Source organism: Hyla sarda, chromosome 6 (genome assembly GCF_029499605.1).
Source record: "Hyla sarda isolate aHylSar1 chromosome 6, aHylSar1.hap1, whole genome shotgun sequence".
Classification (NCBI taxonomy): Eukaryota; Metazoa; Chordata; class Amphibia; order Anura; family Hylidae; genus Hyla; species Hyla sarda.
Window position 1 is genome coordinate 14,590,425 of NC_079194.1, and position 21,898 is coordinate 14,612,322.

The window sequence follows — 21,898 nt, forward strand, 5'->3', positions numbered from 1 at the left end:
GCAGAACCCAGGGGCTCACGAATACGAGCTTTATAATCGCACCTCTTCAGACTCATACTCACCCCCTTAGCCTACCAGTCACACTATCTTTTGCAATAAAGTTCTGGGCCCATCTGACTATTCAGTGAGAAGTTGAGATAGTAAAATCTCTATAGTTCAGGAACAAAAAGGGGCATCAAAGGAATCACAGCCCTTGAGGCTACACGGTGATTGTGCTCCGTAACTCAGCAGGCTTCACAACCGCCCACAGCAATAGAGATGGATTACAAGGCGCCATTCAGGAGCCCACATTCTGTCACTGAAATCCTATTTCTCCAGCACAAGAGAATTATTTAGGGCTCCTATAAATATAAGCAGAGCTTCACCTGCCCACAGGCTGCGGAGCCCGATACCGAAAAATCTAATTCCCCAACACGGCCCTGTGGGAGCGGCAGCATAATACAAGGAATTCACATCGGCTGCTCGGCCCTAGTGATTCTGATTATACAGATTGTATTAGGGAAAACTCATATCCACTTCTCACATTTGTGACATCCATACAGACCGCATTTGCGTAATTGCGGCCCCTCCGTTACAGCGCACAATTATGCAGACGCATCGGCGGCATCCGTACGAGTCGGGAAAACAAGGTGACCTTCACAAATGGCTACAATCTGCCTTCGCTTAATAGGCGGTTATTACAATACAATGGCTGAACTCCTGTCTGTGCCGGCAATTGTAATCAATACGGCAGAAGCAGGAGGTGAAGAGGAGGTTAGCCGCCATTTTTACTCTTCACAAATTGCTCGGTACGACGTGCGCTCCTGGTAGTCTTGTTTATTAAAGGGAAATTCATTCTTTTCATGCAGCCCAAACCATAGGCAGCATAGAATTTGTCATACTTGGCAGTAGTGATGGTGTCTGTCCCTGTTTTTTATGCTGCAGTGATCCCCAACCAGGGTGCCTCCAGCTGTTGCAAAACTACAACTCCCAGAATGCCCGGACAGCCAGAGGCTCCCACAGGGCTGAGTTGTAGTGTTGCAACAGCTGGAGGCACCCTGGTTGGGGAACACTGTTCTAGACAGATCCGGGCATGCTGGGAGTTGTAGTCTTGCAATAGCCGGAGGCACCCTGGTTGGGGAACACTGTTCTAGACAGATCCGGGCATGCTGGGAGTTGTAGTTTTGCAACAGCTGGAGGAACTCTGGTTGAGGAACACTGTTCTAGACAAATCCAGGCATGCTGGGAGGCATAGTTTTGCAATATCTGGAGGCACCCTGGTTGGGGAACACTGTTCTAAACAGATCTGGACATGATGGGAGTTGTAGTTTTGAAATAGCTGGAGGTACCCTGTTTGGGGAACAGAGCCATACAAGGGCTTGTATTTTGCGGGACCAATTGTGACTTGTTTTAACACATTTTTCTATAAAATATGCTGCAAAACCATTCACCCGGAGCCCAAAACAGACCGGACATCTTTATTTGTTTAGGTCAGTTCGAAAACAGCATTACCACAATTTGTACAGGGGTTTTCGTATTATAATTAATTTTTTTTTTAAATGATTTACCATTTTAACCCCTTAAATTTTGATCTCCGATTTACGTTTTCTTTATTCTCATCTTCTAAGACCTTCATACCTTTATTTATTTTTCCACTGACGAAATTGTATTAGGCCTATTTTTTTGTGGGCAAAGTAGGTTTCGTTAGAGCCCTTTATTGTATCATGAAGTCAGAAAAAATCCTATGTAGGGCAAAAAAACTGAAAAAATTTGGAAATGTGCTATTTTGTGGGGCAACAACTTTATTCTATAATCAAGTATAATTCCAATGAATACCAAACTTGGATAACTTCGGTTTTGTTTTATGGTTAAAAAAAATAAATAAAATATAAAAAATTTATGTAGAAAACTTGAAAAAAAAATTGCCCCTAATTTTTTCATTGCTGTGTTCTGACCCCTTCAACTTTTTTTTTATTTTCCCACCTATGGAGCTGTGTTAGTGGTTTATTTTTGGTGAGTTTTTTTTTTTTTTTTTTTTGCATTTACATTGTTGTTTACCATGTGGGATTATTTAATAGTTTGGACAATTACATCAGCGTGGTGGATACCAAAATGTTTTTCATATTTTAAACTTTTTTTTTATACACACCTTTTTTTTTTTTTTGGCCACCCTTAGGGGCCTATTATAACCCACTGATTGATGAATTACATCGGTGTTTCCCAACCAGGGTGCCTCCAGCTGTTGCAAAACTACAACTCCCAGCGTGCCAGGACAGACATGTCAGTCTTTTTGTAAACTGAGTATTATTGCGTTATTCAATTAAGTAGGAAAATGTTTTTCAGCATTAATCTCACTAATATATCTAAAAACAGTATTTGTTGCTCATAGGAAATGGTATCTTTTAGCTGCAGTAACTGTAACGGAGTGTCACTTGCACTTTCGGTCATTATTACTTAAAAACAGTTAAATTTCCCCTAATGGAATATCTGTTGTAAATCCCTTTTGCCCTACCCCTTCACCACTTTAAGACAAACACATATACAGTGATCCCTCAACTTACAATGGCCTCAACATACATTAGTTTCAACATACAATGTTCTTTTCTGGAACATCGCAAGTTGAAACCAGACTCAACATACAATGCTACGGACAGTCCAGATCTGTGAAACTTGTCAATGGCTGGAAGAACTGACCAATCAGAATGGGCATTCACTGGTAAAAAAAAAAAACCCTGTATTACTGAAGTGTATGCACTGACTGGTGTCCGATAGTGCCCCCTACAGTACAGGGAGGTATTACATGACTCCATTACTTTTTAGGACACAGTGTGTACTGTACAGGACCCCGAAGAAGCTCCTGTCCCTCTGTATAGACCAGTGTTTCCCAAGCAGGGTGGCTCCAGCTGTTGCAAAACTACAACTCCCAGCATGCCCGGACAGCCTTTGGCTGTCCGGGCATGCTGGGAGTTGTAGTTTTGCAACAGCTGGAGGCTCCCTGCTTGGGAAACACTGACACAGACCGTGATTTGCAGCTCCCAGCAGATCTTTCTTACTTTTATATGTAAGGATTTGCTTTCTCTATATTAGTTATCTACTTATTTTTCTTTAATCCTCACTTTTTTCTATTTTTGGATGATATTTTGGTGCCTTTAGAACCAATTACCAGGTTTCCATAGAGTTCTGATCTCAACATACAATGGTTTCAACTTACAATGGTCGTCCTGGAACCGATTAATATTGTAACTTGAGGGACCACTGTATTCTGAAGAGAGTTCTGGTCCGGAGAGCAGGCGTCCTGGTTGCCATGACTCTGTGTGACGCGGAATGCAGCTTAGTGACGCCGGCGCTGCCCTTTGGTCGGAACGAGTTCCGGGTTGATTGGCTGGGCCAAGCTCACGTGGGTCGGCCCGCGTGACGCGGGGAAGAGGCGTAGCAGGAACGCCAGGAGCTCGGGGGATTGGACGGCCCGTGAATGAACAGGTAATTGTGGAGACTGGGTTGGAAATACAGGTGAGATAATTAGTGGGAGGAAGGGGGGGGGGGGTGTATATAAGGCAGAAATTGCAGGTGACGCTGAGAGCCAGAAGAAGCGCATTCCACCTGAAACACGTCGTGTTGCTCAAACACGCACCTGCATGCTGAGACCCGCACCCCTGTAATGTTCAGTTTGTGAAGAATAAGACGCACGCTAAAATCAACACTGGTGAGTGCAGCCTTGTTCCTTTTCTTGCACTGCTGAGCTGTGGCTTTAGTCCGGCTTCGCACCACCAGTTCGCGTCTTTACAGCCCACACACCAGTGGATTCCATCCCGTCTCACAGGACTTCTTCATTGTCACTTAGTGCCAGCCCACTTTCTTTCCTACTGTGGCAAAATTGTAATACCACACCCAACCTGGAGACAGACGTGGAGCTGTTTTTGAAAGAAATTAGCTGTGGTTTCCTATTCCCGGATAACCCCTTTAACTGCTTAAAGGGGTACTCCGCCCCTAGACATCTTTTCCCCTATCCAAAGGATAGGGGATAAGATGTCAGATCGCGGGGGTCCCGCTGCTGGGGACCTCGGGGATCGCCGCTGCGGCACCCCGCCATCATTACTGCGTAGAGTGAGTTCGCTCTGTGCGTAATGACGGGCGATACAGGGGCCGGAGCATCGTGACGTCATGGCTCCGCCCCTCATGACATCACGGCCCGTCCCCTTAATGCAAGTCTATGGCAGGGGGCGTGACGACCACCACGCCCCCTCCCATAGACTTGTATTGACGGGGGAAGGCAGTGACGTCACGAGGGGCGGAGCCATGACGTAACGATGCTCCGGCCCCTGTATCACCCGTCATTACGTGCAGAGCGATCTCGCTCTGCGCAGTAATGATAGCGGGGTGCTGCAGCGGCGATCCCCGAGGTCCCCAGCAGCGGGACCCCCGCGATCTGACATCTTATCCCCTATCCTTTGGATAGGGGATAAGATGTCTAGGGGCGGAGTACCCCTTTAACCCCTTAAGGACCAGGCCATTTTATACCTTAAGGACCGGAGCGTTTTTTGCACATCTGACCACTGTCACTTTAAACATTAATAACTCTGGAATGCTTTTAGTTATCAATCTGATTCCGAGATTGTTTTTTCGTGACATATTCTACTTTAACTTAGTGGTAAAATTTTATGGTAACTTGCATCCTTTCTTGGTGAAAAATCCCAAAATTTGATGAAAAAAATGAAAATTTTGCATTTTTCTAACTTTGAAGCTCTCTGCTTGTAAGGAAAATGGATATTCAAAATATTTTTTTTTTGGGTTCACATATACAATATGTCTACTTTATGTTTGCATCATAACATTTTTGAGTTTTTACTTTTGGAAGACACCAGAGGGCTTCAAAGTTCAGCAGCAATTTTCCAATTTTTCACAAAATTTTCTAACTCACAATTTTTCAGGGACCAGTTCAGGTTTGAAGTGGATTTGAAGGGTCTTCATATTAGAAATACCCCATAAATGACCCCATTATAAAAACTACACCCCCAAAGTATTCAAAATGACATTCAATAAGTGTATTAACCCTTTAGGTGTTTCACAGGAATAGCAGAAAAGTGAAGGAGAAAATTCACAATCTTCCTTTTTTACACTCGCATGTTCTTGTAGACCCAATTTTTGAATTTTTGCAAGGGGTAAAAGGAGAAAATTTTTACTTGTATTTGAAACCCAATTTCTCTCGAGTAAGCACATACCTCATATGTCTATGTTAATTGTTCGGCGGGCGCAGTAGAGGGCTCAGAAGGGAAGGAGCGTCAAATGGTTTTTGGGGGGCATGTCACCTTTAGGAAGCCCCTATGGTGCCAGGACAGCAAAAAAAAAAAACACATGGCATACCATTTTGGAAACTAGACCCCTCAGGGAACGTAACAAGGGGTAAAGTGAGCCTTAATACCCCACAGGTTATTCACGACTTTTGCATATGTAAAAAAAAAAATAAAAATGTTTTACCTAAAATGCTTGGTTTCCCAAAAATGTTACATTTTTAAAAAGGATAATAGCAGAAAATACCCCCCAAAATTTGAAGCCCAATTTCTCCCGATTCAGAAAACACCCCATATGGGGGTGAAAAGTGCTCTGCTGGCGCACTACAGGTCTCAGAAGAGAAGGAGTCACGTTTGGCTTTTTGAAAGCAAATTTTGCTCTGGGGGCATGCCGCATTTAGGAAGCCCCTATGGTGCCAGAACCGCAAAAAAAAACCACATGGCATACCATTTTGGAAACCAGACCCCTCGGGGAACGTAAAAAGGGGTAAAGTGAACCTTAATACCCTACAGGTGTTTCACGACTTTTTCATATGTTAAAAAAAAAAAAAAAATTTTACCTAAAATGCTTGGTTTCCCAAAATTTTTACATTTTTAAAAAGGGTAATAGCAGAAAATACCCCCCAAAATTTGAAGCCCAATTTCTCCCGATTCAGAAAACACCCCACATGGGGGTGAGAAGTGCTCTGCTGGCGCACTACAGGTCTCAGAAGAGAAGGAGTCACATTTGGCTTTTTGAAAGCAAATTTTGCTCTGGGGGCATGCCGCATTTAGGAAGCCCCTATGGTGCCAGGACAGCAAAACAAAACCACATGGCATACCATTTTGGAAACTAGACCCCTCGTGGAACGTAACAAGGGGTAATGTGAACCTTAATACCCCACAGGTGATTCACAACTTTTGCATATGTAAAAAAAAAAAAAAATTTTTTACCTAAAATGTTGGTTTCCCAAAAATTTTTGATTTTTAAAAAGGGTAATAGCAGAAAATACCCCCCATAATTTGTAACACAATTTCTCCCGAGTACGGCGATACCCCATATGTGACCCTCAACTGTTGCCTTGAAATACGACAGGGCTCCAAAGTGGGAGCGCCATGCGCATTTGAGGCCTAAATTAGGGATTGCATAGGGGTGGACATAGGGGTATTCTACGCCAGTGATTCCCAAATAGGGTGCCTCCAGCTGTTGTAAAAGTCCCAGCATGCCTGGACAGTCAGTGGCTATCTGGTAATACTGGGAGTTGTTGTTTTGCAACAGCTGGAGGCTTCGTTTTGGAAACAGTGGCGTACCAGACGTTTTTCATTTTTATTGGGGAGGGGAGGGGGGCTGTGTAGGGGTATGTGTATACGTAGTGTTTTTTACTTTTTATTTTATTGTGTGTTAGTGTAGTGTAGTGTTTTTAGGGTACAGTCGCACGGGCGGGGGGTTCACAGTAGTTTCTCGCTGGCAATTTGAGCAGCGGCAGAAAATTTGCCTCAGCTCAAACTTGCAGCCGGATACTTACTGTAATCCTCCGCCCATGTGAGTGTACCCTGTACATTCACATTGGGGGGGGGGGGGGGGGAACATCCAGCTGTTGCAAAACTACAACTCCCAGCATGTACGGTCTATCAGTGCATGCTGGGAGTTGTAGTTTTGCAACAGCTGGAGGCTCCGTTTTGGAAACAGTGGCGTACCAGACGTTTTTCATTTTTATTGTAGGGGTATGTGTATATGTAGTATTTTTTTACTTTTTATTTTATTTTGTGGTAGTGTAGTGTAGTGTTTTTTAGGGTACAGTCGCACGGGCGGGGGTTCACAGTAGTTTCTCGCTGGCAGCTTGAGCTGCAGCAGAAAATTTGCTGCAGCTCAAACTTGCAGCCGGATACTTACTGTAATCCTCCGCCCATGTGAGTGTACCCTGTACGTTCACATTGGGGGGGTGGAACATCCAGCTGTTGCAAAACTACAACTCCCAGCATGTACGGTCTATCAGTGCATGCTGGGAGTTGTAGTTTTGCAACAGCTGGAGACACACAGGTTGTGAAACACCGAGTTTGGCAACAAACTCAGTGTTTTGCAACCAGTGTGCCTTCAGCTGTTGCAAAAGCTACAACCCCCAGCATGTACGGACAGCGGAAGGGCATGCTGGGTGTTGTAGTTATGCAACAGCCGGAGGCATACTACTTTGGCTGGGGATTGTAGTTATGCAACAGCTGGAGACACACTGGTTTGCTACTTAACTCAGTGTGCCTTCAGCTGTTGCAAAACTACAACTCTCAGCAGTCACCGACAGCCAACGGGCATGCTGGGAGTTGTAGTTATGCAACCAGCAGATGCACCACTACAACTCCCAGCATGCACTTAAGCTGTTTGTGCAAGCTGGGAGTTGTAGTTACACAACAGCTGAAGGTACACTTTTCCATAGAAATAATGTGCCTCCAGCTGTTGCAAAACCATAAGTCCCAGCATGCCCATAAGTGCATGCTGGGAGTTGTGGTGGTCTGCCTCCTCCTGTTGCATAACTACAGCTCCCAGCATGCCCATATTGCATGCTGGGAGCTGTTGCTAAGCAACAGCAGGAGGCTGTCACTCACCTCCTGCTGCTGCTTGATCGCCGCACAGGTCAGTCCCGCCGCCGCCGTCGTCGCTCCTGGGGCCCCGATCCCAACATTAACGCCGGGGATCGGGGTCCCCAGCACCCGGGGTGCACGTCCCGCACCCGCTCACGTCCTCCGGAAGAGGGGCGGAGCGGGTGCGGGAGTGACACCCGCAGCAGGCGCCCTGATTGGTCGGCCGGTAATCCGGCCGACGAATCAGGGCGATCGTGAGGTGGCACCAGTGCCACCTCACCCCTGCAGGCTCTGGCTGTTCGGGGCCGTCTCTGACGGCCCCGATCAGCCAGTAATTCCGGGTCACCGGGTCACTGGAGACCCGATTGACCCGGAATCGCCGCAGATCGCTGGACTGAATTGTCCAGCGATCTGCGGCCATCGCCGACATGGGGGGTCATAATGACCCCCCTGGGCGATATGCCGCGATGCCTGCTGAACGATTTCAGCAGGCATCGGGCACCGGCTCCCCTCCGGCTAGCGGCAGGGGGCCGGGAAAGGACAGGACGTACTCCTACGTCCTCGGTCCTTAAGGACTCGGAAACGGGGGCGTAGGAGTACGTCCATTGTCCTTAAGGGGTTAAGGATCAAGCCCATTTTCACCATTAAGGGTGCACTCCGCTGCTCAGCGTTTGGAACAAATTGTTCCGAACGCTGGAGCTGGGAGCTCGTGACATCATAGCCCAGCCCCCTTATGACACCACACCCCGCCACCACAATGCAAGTCTATGGGAGGGGGCCAATTTTCGTACTTTTGTTTTTCCTCTTCTTCAAATCATAACGCTTTCAATTTTACACCTATTGTACTTTGTATTGATGTCAATCATTTAATGAAATCTACTGCAAAACAAAAAAATATATATATCTTTGCGGGGTAAAATTGAAAAAAAAAAAAATAAACAAAAAAACCCCCGCCATTTTGTAATTTTTGGGGGATTATGTTTCTACACAGTGAAATTTTCGGTAAAAATGACACCTTATCTTTATTCTGTAGGTCCATACGGTTACAAGGATACACAATTTATGAAGATTTTATTTTATTACCGTACTTAAAAAAAAATCCTAACTATGTGCACCAAAATTAGTATGTATAAAATTGTGATCTTCTGACCTCTAACTTTTTTATTTTTCGGCATACGGAACTATATGAGGGCTCATTTTTTGCACTGTGGTCTATATTGTTTTTTAAACGTACCACTATTGTTTTGATGGGACTTTTTGATTGCTTTTTATTAATATTTTTTATGGTAAATGAAGTGACCAAAAATGCACAATTTTGGACTTTGGTATTTTTTTTTACGTGTACACCATTGACCGTGCAGTTTAGCTAACCTTATATTTTAATAGTTCGGACATTCACGCACGCGGCAGTACTACATATGATTATTTTTATTACATTATTTTATTTAAAAAATGGGAAAAGGGGGGTGATTTCAACTTTTAATAGGGAAAGGGGTTAATTCATTAATTTTTTTTACATTTAAAAAAAATGTTGATTGCATATACTTTGATTGCATGTTGATTGCATATACTGATCAATGCTATGCCATAGCATAGCACTGATCAGTGTTACCGGCCCTCTGCTGCACTAGCCTGCTGCGCAAGCTTGGAGCAGTAGATCGCCGAAGGGACAATGGAGAGGCAGGTGAGGACCCTCTCGTCATCTCTGCTAAGCTGCCGGGACAGTCTCACTTTTTTTTTTTTGACGCCGCAATCAACTTTGATAGTTTAACCCGTTCTCCGCTGGTGAGAACGGTTTAAACCCCGTTAACGGGACCAGGACGTACATGTACGTTTTCGGTCCTTAAGTACCGGGACATCAGGGTGTACCTGTACGCCCTGTGTCCTTGACAGGTTAATGGCACTATGATGGATATATACAGCTTACGTAGTTAAAGCGTTAAAAACATTTTTTCTCTCCTTTTTTACTTACTTTTTATCTACTAAGAATGCACATATGTTTAAAGAATGTTTAATGCTTTGTGTGTGAAATACATTAAATAAAGAATATTTAACAAAAAAATGAGTGCGGTCACAGGCTTCTCTCCATGTAGCTTCTCTAACAATTTGTTTATAGGGGAGGGGTTCTGTTGATCAAGAGCAGCAGGGGACGGGGAGTACTTGGCTGGGACTGCACCTGCACTTTGGCGGCCTGTTTCTGGATGGTTTTCCCACTATGTCTTTTTTCACCCCTTAAGGACCAAGCAGTTTTCCGTGTTTTTCACTTTCGTTTTTCCTCCTTACCTTTAAAAATAATAACCCTTTCAATTTTGCACCTAAAAATCCATATGATGGCTTATTTTTTGTGCCACTAATTCTACTTTGTAATGACATCAGTCATTTTACCCCAAAATCTACGGAAAAAAAAAATCATTGTGAGACAAAAGTGAAGAAAAAAAACTCCATTTTGTAATTTGAGGGCTTCCATTTCTATGCAGTAAATTTTTCGGTAAAAATTACACCTTATCTTTATTCTGTAGGTCCATGTGATTACAATGACCCCCTACTTATATAGGTTTGATTTTGTCGTACTTCTGAAAAATAACTACATGCAGGAAAATGTATACGTTTAAAATTGTCATCTTCTGACCCCTATAACTTTTTTATTTTTCCACGATTGGGTCGGTATGACGATTTTTTGCACCGTGATCTAAAGTTTCGGTACCATTTTTGTTTTGATTGGACTTATTGATCACTTTTTTTTTTTTTTTTACGGTATAAAACGTGACCAAAAATACGCTATTTTGGACTTTGGAATTTTTTGCACGTACGCCATTGACCGTGCGGTTTAATTAACAATATATTTTTATAGTTCGGCGATACGCACGCGGTGATACCACATATGTTTTTCTTTTCTAACCTCTTAAGGACCAAGGACGTACCGGTTAGTCCTGAGTCCTTTCCCTTTCTATAAACACGGGGCCATGACGTGGCCCCACGACATAGCGGGTCAGGCCTGGCCTCTAACAATGGGCGGGGACCCGTGGCTAATAGCACGCAGCACTGATCGCTGTGCTGCTCGCTATTAACCCTTTAGAAGCGGCGTTCAAAGTTAAACGCTGCGTCTAAATTGAAACATTCACCAGTATATCCTTATATGAAGGACATACCAGAGCCCGCACACCAACGCCAAGGTTGGTGTACGGGCTCTGCTATGTCCTTCATATAAGGATATACTGGCGAATGTCTCAATTTTAAAATCAGTGTTGAGGGATAGCCAACGTCATTGTATACATCTACCACAGTAGTGCACCCATATTCCTGTATTATTCTAATTGTTACACATCCACACCGTCTATCTGGTGTAGGATTCTATTGTGGCACTTGTAGTCCGCTGCAGGCATCCCCCATTGTATGCATTTTTATGCTGGGGATTGCCCTTAGCAACGGACTACAAGGGCAGGATCTGCTCCCCCAGTATAAATGCACAACCACATTTGGGGTTGAGCACCTCCAGCCATTTGAGACCACGTTTTTTGTTGTTTGCCTAAATTGAAAGTAAATCACTGCCAGTTAGCTCAGGGGGCTGTTCGGGATCGCCGTGGCGAAATCGCGGCGTCCCCAACAGCTGTAGGACACGAGGAGGGTCTCCTACCTTGCCTCCTGGTGTCCGATCGCCGAATGACCGCTCAGTGCCTGAGATCCAGGCATGAGCAGTCAAGCGGCAGAATCATTGATCACTGGTTTCCTATGAGAAACCACTGATCAATGTAAAAGATCAGTGTGTGCAGTGTTATAGGTCCCTATGGGATAACAATGATCAGTGTAAAAGATCAGTGTGTGCAGTGTTATAGGTCCCTATGAGAGCTATAACACTGCAAAAAATGTGGAAAAAAAAGTGAATAAATTGTAAATAGTGTATTTTTGGTCACTTTTTATAGGATGAAAAAATGAATAAAAAGCGATCAACAAGTCCAATCAATAAAAAATAGTACCGCTAAAAATTTCAGATCACGGCGCAAAAAATGAGCCCTCATACCGCCCCATATGCAGAAAAATAAAAAAAGTTATAGGGGTCAGAAGATGACAATTTTAAACGTATACATTTTTCCTGCATGTAGTTTAGATTTTTTTCAGAAGTGCAACAAAATCAAACCTATATAAGAAGGATATCATTTTAATCGTATGGACCTACAGAATAAAGAGAAGGTGTAATTATTACTGAAAAATGTACTGCGTAGAAACAGAAGCCCCCAAAACTTAAAAAATTGTGTTTTTTTTTTTTTTTTACATTTTTTTACATTTCACCATAGATTTTTGGGTAAAATGACTGATGTCATTACAAAGTAGAATTGGTGGCGCAAAAAATAAGTCATCATATGGATTTTTAGGTGCCAAATTGAAAGAGTTATGATTTTTTTAAAGGTAAGGAGGAAAAAATGAAAGTGCAAAAACGGAAAAACCCCGGGTCCTTAAAGGGTACCTCTCATCAAAAAAACTTTTGATATATTATAGATTAATGTATGCAGAATAACTTCACAATTACATGTTATTAAAAAATATGCTTCTTTCTATTTAATTTTCCACTTTGAAGAAATGACCACTAGGGGTCTCCCTACCAGTTCTGGCAGCAAGCATTTTAGACTCATGCTGGAGTCCTAAACACTACGAGCTGCCAGTCTGCTTTGTTCACAAAGGAGAACACTCAGAGCTGCCAGCCTGCTTTGTTCACAAAGGAGAACACTCAGAGCTGCCAGTCTGCTTTGTTCACAAAGGAGAACACTCAGAGCTGCCAGCCTGCTTTGTTCACAGCCTGTTTGGCTGTGAACAAAGCAGGCTGGCAGCTCTGAGTGTTTAGGACTCCAGCATGAGTCAGAAATGCTTGCTGACCGGACTGATCGGGAAAAATACAATAGAAAGAAGCATATTTTTCATTAACATGCTATTGGAAAGTTATTCAACATTCATTAATCTAAAATATATCAAAAAAGTTTATTTGATGAGAGGTACCCTTTAAGGGGTTAAATGGGAAATGGGGGGGTGATTCAAACTTTTATTAGGGAAGGGGTTAAATAACATTAACTTTGTTTTTACACTTTTTTCTTGCAATGTTATAGGCCCCATAGGGGACTATAACACTGCACACACTGATTGCAGGCACTGATCAATGCTCTGTAATAACATTGCATTGATCAGTGTTATCTGTGCTTGAATGCTTAAGCCTGGATTTCAGGCTTAAAGCAATCAAACGCCAATCGGACAGCATGGAGCCAGGCAGAGATCCTCTCGCTGTCCTCTCAGCTGTTCCGGACATTGCAATTTCACTGCGGCGGTCCCGAACAGCTCCGTTGAGCTAGCCGGTATTGATTTCTCCCATATTACATGCCGCAATCAACTTTGATCGTGGCGTCTAAAGGGTTATTACCGGACATCAGCCCGATTGGCGATGTCCGGTATTAGCCGTGGGTCCCGGTTGCCCGCAGATACGAAGTGCGCTCAGCTTCCGAGCACGCTTCACAGATCGGGAGCCGGCCACAGACGTAAATATATGCCCGTGGTCGTTAAGGGGGTTAAACCAAGTCCCCTCATCGTCCTCATAGGACTGTTCCTGGCATTACAAGCTGAGCCCTTTTAGATCAGAGCTGCAATACAGCTACAGCCCACGGACAGGAGTGGCACTGTTTCTGGGACAACAAAAAAATATAAAACAGACCCTTTTTTTTTTTTATAATGGACAATTCAATTCATAAGGTGGAAATTCTGATCGTGTCACATGCACATATTCACCGCTAACACTTACCTGCCGAGCTGCTTCTGCAGATCCAGCATATACTGATAACACTGAGCAAAATAGGTCATCTGGGCCTCCACAAAGTCATTAAGACAACGCAAGTGATGTGCCTGTATGGGAAATATAAGACATTACCATATTATACTCTAAGGCAGTGGTCTTCAACCTACGCACCTCCAGATGTTGCAAAACTACAACTCCCAGCATGCCCGGACAGCCATCGGCTGTCCGGGCATGCTGGGAGTTGTAGTTTTGAAACATCTGGGAGGTCCGTAGGTTGAAGACCACTGCTCTAAGGGGTATTCGGGGAAAATATTTATTTTTTGTAGTTATTCTCAGGCAGGTGCTATGACCCCTTGAGTTACACTCCTCTCTCTCCTCTGCTGCCAACGTTCTCATGGAGCGTCACGCAAGCTTGCGGTATGGCGTACAGTTGGTGCAATGCTTTGACAAAAGGTCCAGCAATACCAGATTTACATACCACAGGCCAGGTCACAAAATCGTGTGCCTTCTTGTTTATAAATGAATTAGTGCTGTAATGTACACGATCCTCTCCTGCACAGCAGCGCCCCCTTCTGCTATGCACAGGGACTGCAGTATAAGTGGATGGTGCCGTTTCTTGCACTGCTGTACATGGAATGCTGCCCCTTTATTATAAGCATCAGTGAAGGACCAAGAGGAGAAACTCTTACTACTGTCTTTTCACTAGCGCCATCTAGAGGGCGCCTCACTGTGTAACGCCATGGAATCGGATGGAAAAATTCAGCTAGGAAATTCCATTGCAGCAGAGTCCTGTTGCTTTCAATGGGATTCTGCTGCACCGTGCACACTGCAGAACATCTGGCAAAGGAAACATCGGTTGCGTAAACTCCGATTCTGGCCTCCGCCGAAAGAATTGACAAGTCAGCAGAATCTGCTTGGAAATACATTGACGCCTGGCGCCTGATATTTTGCAGAATGTCTACCCATGTTTTCTGGGCAGACATTTGCAAACCTTACCGCCGTGTGAACATAGCCTTAGGAGTGCTGCTCTATTACGTTTCCCATAACAACACAACCTCTAGATCAGTATTTTCCCCAACCAGGGTGCCTCCAGCTATTGCAAAACTACAACTCCCAGCATGCCCGGATCTGTATGGGACAATGTTCCCAAATCAGGGTGCTTCCAGCTATTGCAAAACTACAACTCCCAGCATGCCCGGATCTGTCTAGAACAGTGTTCCCCAATCAGGGCGCCTCCAGCTAATGCAAAACTACAACTCCCAGCATGCCCCGATCTGTCTCGGACAATGTTCCCAAATCAGGGTGCCTCCAGCTATTGCAAAACTACAACTCCCAGCATGCCCGGATCGGTCTAGAACAGTGTTCCCAAATCAGGGCACCTCCAGCTATTACAAAACTACAACTCCCAGCATGCCCAGATCTGTCTAGAACAGTGTTCCCCCAACCAGGGTACCTCAAGCTATTGTAAAACTACAACTCCCAGCATGCCTGGATCTGTCTAAAACAGTGTTCCTCAACCAGGGCACCTCCAGCTATTGCAAAACTACAACTGCCAGCATGCCTGGACCTGTCTAGAACAGTGTTCCCCAACCAGAGTTCCTCCAGCTATTGCAAAACTACAACTCCCAGCATGCCCGGACAGCCTCATTTGCAGAATGTCTGCCCACGTTTTCTGGGAAGACATTTGCAAACCATACCGCTGTGTGAACATAGCCTAAGAAGTGCCACTCCATTACGTTTCCCATAACAATAACTTCTAGATCAGTATTTTCCAACCAGTGTGCCTGTAGCTGTGGCAAAACTACAACTCCCAGCACGCCCGGACAGCCGAAGGCTGTCCGGGCGTGCTGGAAGTTGTAGTTTTGCAACAGCTGGAGACACACTTGTTAGGAAACACCAATCTAGTTTGTTCCCTTTAGATGTAAGGTTATGAATCCTTGCACTGTATACAGTCCTAACACCTGTGGCCGGTCCTATTTTTCCGCCATCCATCTGTGACTCTCTGTCAGGTTATACTTACATGTGTACTGCTTATGCCTTCTAGCAGCAGACGTGTAATCTCAGCTTGTCGGTCAAATTCACTTTGCGTTATTCTGAGTTCCTGTTCAGCCTGAGAAAGACAGGACAAAAAAAAAAAAGAGCCATTAGCATCACATCTTAGTGTGTATCTTTCCGGAGGCGGCGATCACGGCCATTATTGTACGTTCACAATGCAATGACCTGCGTCCTGCTCCCACCGACCATGACTCCTGTCATCAGACACAGCTTACATCCCAGGGAACAACAAACACGAGAGTTTCCTTGACATCATCTCTTTTCCATATACTTAAAGGGGTACTCCGGTGGAAAACTTTTTTTTTTTTTTTTTTTTTTAAATCAACTGGTGCCAGAAAGTTAAAAACAGATTTGTAAATTACTTCTATTTAAAAATCTTAATCCTTCCAGTACTTTTTTTGGGGCTGTATATACTACAGAGGAAATGCTTTTCTTGTTGGATTTCTCGAATGTCGTGACCACAGTGCTCTCTGCTGACCTCTGCTGTCTATTTTAGGTACTGTCCGGAGCAGCATATGTTTTGCTATGAGGATTTGCTCCTGTTCTGGACAGTTCTTCAAATGGACAGCAGAGGTCAGCAGAGAGCACTGTGGTCATGACATCAGAGAAATCTAAAAAGAAAAGAATTTCCTCTGTAGTATACAGCCCCAAAAAAGTACTGGAAGGATTAAGATTTTTAAATAGAAGTAATTTACAAATCTGTTTAACTTTCTGGCACCAGTTGATTAAAAAAATAAAAAGTTTTCCACAGTAGTACCCCTTTAAAGGGGTACTCCGTACTCTGGAGGAAAACTATTTTTTCTTTTTAAATCAACTGGTGCCAGAAAGTTAAAGGAGTAGTCCAGTGCTGAAAAACGTATCCCCTATCCTAAGGATAGGGGATAAGTTTCAGATCGCGGGGGGGGTCCGACTGCTGGGGCCCCCCTGCGATCTCATGTAAGGGGCCCCGGCAGCCCACGGGTAGCGGGTGTGTTAACCACCGCACGGAGCAGCGGCTGACACACCCCCTCAATACAACTCTATAGTAGAGCCGGAGCGCTGCCTTCGGCAATCTCCGGCTCTGCCATAGAGATGTATTGAGGGGGCATGTCGGCTGCCGCTTCGTGCGGTGGTCGACACCCACTATCTGGCCAGCGAGCTGGGGCGCCCCAGCGGTCGGACCCCCCGTGATCTGAAACTTATCCCCTATCCTTAGGATAGGGGATACGTTTTTCAGCACTAGACTACCCCAATTAAACAGATTTGTAAATTACTTCTATTTAAAAATCTTAATCCTTCCAGTACTTATCAGCTGCTGTATGCTCTATGGGAAGTTCTTTTCTCTTTTTGAATATATTTCTGTCAGTACACAGTGCTCTCTGCTGACACCTCTGTCCATTTTAGGAACTGTCCAGAGAAGGAACAAATCCCCATGGCAAACCTATCCTGCTCTGAACAGTTCCTGACATGGACAGAGGTGTCAGCAGAGAGCACTGTGGACAAGACAGAAAGGAAATTCAAAAAGAAATGAACTTCCTGTGGAACATACAGCAGCTGATAAGTACTGGAAGGATTCAGATTTTTAAATCTAAGCAATTTACAAATCTGTTTAACTTTCTGGCATCAGTTGATTTATACATATTTTGTTTCTTCCACTGGAGTACCCCTTTAACTGATTGTGGTTGGAGGGGGGGATAAAGCAATGGAAATAAACAAAAACTTGATAAATAAGTCAGAGAGTACATCGTGTCATCACCGCTGCCGACCATTGAGCAATAACACTTCTCTGGTAGTTACGCAATATAACCAAAAACAAATTCACTTGAATTCTGCAAAATCTCCACTCACGTCTGTCTAATACAAATTTGCATATTTCGATTTGCGACGTAGGAAAAAATGCAAGGGGAAGCAAGTAGTAAAAATAGATCCGGACTTCAATGTGGGATAAAAGCAAAAATATATATTTTTTCTCATTAGTAGTTTTTAATTTTCATAAGGGAAGGGGGTAGACAGAAAAATAATAAAGCAAAACAAATTGCCAAAATAACGCACTACAGCAACGCAAAAGAATACAGAGTATGTATTAAAACATAATGTAGCATAAGTATGGGTAAAAGCTAAAAATATTTAATGCACAGAAAAAAAAAAGTTACCAAAAGGTTATAAAGTGCACAGCAAAAAGTAAAAGGTGGCATTAAAGGGGTATTCCAGGCCAAACCTTTTTTTTTTATATATCAACTGGCTCCGGAAAGTTAAACAGATTTGTAAATTACTTCTATTAAAAAATCTTAATCCTTGCAATAGTTATTAGCTCCTGAAGTTGAGTTGTTGTTTTCTGTCTAACTGCTCAATGATGACTCACGTCCCGGGAGCTGTGCAGTTCCTATGGGGATAGTTTCCCATCATGCACAGCTCCCGGGACGTGAGTCATCATTGAGCAGTTAGACAGAAAACTTCAGAAGCTAATAACTATTGGAAGGATTAAGATTTTTTAATAGGAGTAATTTACAAATCTGTTTAACTTTCCGGAGCCAGTTGATATATAAAAAAAAAGTTTTTGCCTGGAATACCCCTTTTTTTTGTCTAATTGACAAACTGTGTGCGCATGCGCGAGTACGCAAGTTTTTCGCTGAGCGACGGAAGAAACAGGAAGAAAAGATTTGCCTCGGACGTCAGAAGCAGGAACACACCCCCCGACATCCCACTTACTGAACACAACATGGCGGAGGCCGAGGTTACACAGCAACCCACTGGAAGAAAAAGGGGCCAGCTTCCGGAACTTCTCAAAAGGTAAGAAAATACATATATACATAATCACAACACACATAAAAAACACATACTTATACACACACAACACACAAACATAATAACAAAAAACTGTATAAACAAGGGAGAACCCCTTTAGAGGGGCTCTCTGCTGCTCAGCGTTAGAAACAAAATGTTCCAAATGTTTAGAGCCGGTGTGAGGTGGTTTTTTGCACCCCCGTAGATCCATGCGTCCGCTCCTCCCCCAGCTCTCCGAACATTTCCAAAGCTAGAGCTGGGGCAAGGGGAGGAAGGAGGTACACGCCCCCTCCCTGAGCTCGGCTGGACGCAGATCTCCACGGCACGCCCCCTCCCTGAGGACATAGATCTCCACGGCAGGCCCCTCCCTCATCTCCCCGAGCTGAGGACGTAAATCTCCACGGCAGGTCCCCTCCCTCATCTCCCCAAGCTGAACAGTATGTCCCCCTTTAGCCTGTGCAGTATGTCCCCCTTTAGCCCGTGCAGTATGTCCCCCTTTACACAGAGCTCATTGGGAGCACTGCTCTATGTCCCCAGGGAGGGGGCGTGCCGTAGAGATCTGCGCCCAGCCGAGCTCAGGGAGGGGAGATGAGGGAGGGGGCGTGAACCTCCTCCCTCCCCTTGCTCTGCCCTCCCCCAGTTCTAGCTTCGGAAATGTTCGGAGAGCTGGGGGGAGGAGCGGGTGCATGGATCTACGGGGACGCAAAAAAACACCTCACACCGGCAGCTTGTGACTTCATAGCCCCGCCCCCTTCATGATGTCTCACCCCACCCCCTCAATGCGAGTCTATGGGAGGGGGCGTGATGCAGTCACGCCCCCTCCCATAGACTTGCATTGAGGGGGCGTGGCTGTGACGTCACGAGCCTTCGCCCCGCATCGCCAGTCATCCGGCATAGAGCGAAGTTTGCTCCGTTTCTGGACATGGAGCCACTTTACATCTATTTATAATGGGGAATTTCTAAATGCAAAAAAGCGCAAACACCAAGAAAACAAATTGCTGACTGAGCCGAGAAATGGAAATTCCCCCAACCTGTGTGAACGGAGTGAAAACCATTATACAATTCCAATGAAATATTTTTTTTCTTGTTAATATTATAAGAAGTAACGAGGCCTTTCTTGTTACACAATAAAATTTGAAAAAAAAAAAAAAAAATTTAATAGTTTCTACAATGCTGTAAGGTATTGCTGCAAACATTTCCTAAGAATACTCATTTGGCTTTGCAGAGAGAGGGGGTGAAGTCTTATCACTGTACCTGGTAATCAGTTCACACTACATTCAGTTTTGATGCTTAGTTATTCAAAGCTGGGTTTTTTTTTTGCCATGAGGAGAGGTGTATAACTACTATATATACTGATCCCATAGAGAAAACAGCAGCAGTATACAGGTAGAGCTGGAGGGGAGGTGTATAACTACTATATATCCTGATCCCATAGAGATAGTAGCAGTATACAGAGAGCTGGAGGGCAGGTGTTTAACTACTATATTTCCTGATCTCATAGAAATAGCAGCAGTATACAGATATACTGTATACAGATAGAGCTGGAGGGGTGTATAACTACTACAGGAATGACCCAGTTCTACATGGATGAGGCTGCACTGGAAAAACAGATGGTGCTGTAGGACTAATGGTGGTAAATCCTAGAGCTAATTTCTTCCAAAAACAGCACCACCCCTGTCCTCAGGTTGTGTGCGGTATTACAACTTGGCTCTATTCAACTCAATGGAACTGAACTGCAATACCACATACAACCTGAGGACAGGGGTGGTGCTGTTTTTGAAAGAAATTAGCTCTGTGTTTCTATTCGTGGACAATCCCTTTAACATATGCAGAACTATGATGTACCACTGGCCCTGCAGATTCCTATACAGAAGATAGATAATCGTAATGGAACAAATATGGAAAACATAATAGTAAAAGTAATATATAAACTAATAAGTATAAGGGTGGTTTATATGAAGGTAAACCCACAGATCCCTGGCGCACCCACAGTGATAAGAATGACATATATACTCACCCGCGTCACTTCATCCGTCCATACCTGACCAGCATTAAAAACAACACAAAAAAACAATTTAATACATAAGACATATTCTGCTGCCCTATTCGAGTTTTGTTCTGCTATAAGGTCAAAGAGTCAAAGGAAATGAAATCAAAGTAGGATTCAGACGTCTCACAGTCATCTTTTAGTATGGAACAAATGGAAACTAGAATAAATCTGAATGGTATAGAGGATGTGCGCCATTCTATAGGTCCTGTATTCTGTGCCAATTCACTTCTCAATATAGCATTTATTTTCTTCCATTTTATCAGAACTGAATTATAAAATTCCTAAAGGGGTACTCCAGTTGAAAACTTTTTATTTAATCAACTGGCTTTGGCTGTCTGGGCATGCTGGGAGTTGTAGTTTTGCAACATCTGGAGGGCCCCAGTTTGGAGACCATTGTATAATGGTCTCCAATCTGTGCTCTTCCAGCTGTTGCAAAACTACAACTCCCAGTATGCACTGACTGTCCAGGCATGCTGGGAGTTTTAGTTAAGCAACATCTGGCCCTTCAGATGTTGCCGAACTACAACTCCCAGCATGCCCTTCAGCTGTCTGGGCATGCTGGGAGTTGTAGTTTTGCAACAGCTGGAGACACACTGGTTGGGAAACATTGTTTCTAACTCAGTGTTTCCTAACCTGTGTGCCTCCAGCTGTTGCAAAACTATAACTCCCAGCATGCACTAAAAGACCATGCATGCTGGGAGTTGTAGTTTTGCAACATCTGGAGGGCCCCAGTTTGGAGACCGTTGTATAATGGTCTCCAATCTGTGCTCTTCCAGCTGTTGCAAAACTACAACTCCCAGTATGCACTGACTGTCCAGGCATGCTGGGAGTTTTAGTTCAGCAACATCTGGCCCTTCAGATGTTGCCGAACTACAACTCCCAGCATGCCCTTCAGCTGTCTGGGCATGCTGGAAGTTGTAGTTTTGCAACAAATGGAGACACACTGGTTGGGAAACATTGTCTGTTTCTAACTCAGTGTTTCCTAACCTGTGTGCCTCCAGCTGTTGCAAAACTATGACTCCCAGCATGCACTAACAGACCATGCATGCTGGGAGTTGTGGTTTTGCAACAGCTGATGCAAGCCCCCCCCCCCCCCCCCCGCCCCGCCACCCCCGTGAATGTACAGGGTACATTCACATGGGCAAGGCTTTTACAGTGGGTTTCTCGCATCTTGAGATGCAGCTAATTTTGCGCTGGGAAACTCGCTGTAATCCCCCGCCCATGTGACTGTACCCTAAAAACACTACACTACACTAACACAAAATAAAACAAAAAGTTAAAAACACTACATATACACATACCCTTACACAGCCCCCCTCCCCCAATAAGAACGTCCGGTACACCACTGTTTCCAAAACGGAGCCTCCAGCTGTTGAAAAACAACAACTCCCAGTATTGTCGGACAGCCGTTGACTGTCCAGGCATGCTGGGAGTTTT

The 21,898-nt window shown here is 44.3% G+C and overlaps 1 protein-coding gene across 1 annotated transcript in view; it reads right to left on the reverse strand.

Annotated features, from left to right (window-relative positions):
- The window catches only part of SH3GLB1 (SH3 domain containing GRB2 like, endophilin B1), a gene marked incomplete in the record, with an annotated part of 74,287 nt that overhangs the window by 1,351 nt on the left and 51,038 nt on the right, over positions 1-21,898 (reverse strand). Inside the window, 3 exon segments of the mRNA XM_056523215.1 lie at positions 13,600-13,700; positions 15,614-15,703; positions 20,429-20,452. Coding sequence (XP_056379190.1) covers positions 13,600-13,700; positions 15,614-15,703; positions 20,429-20,452 — 215 coding nt within the window.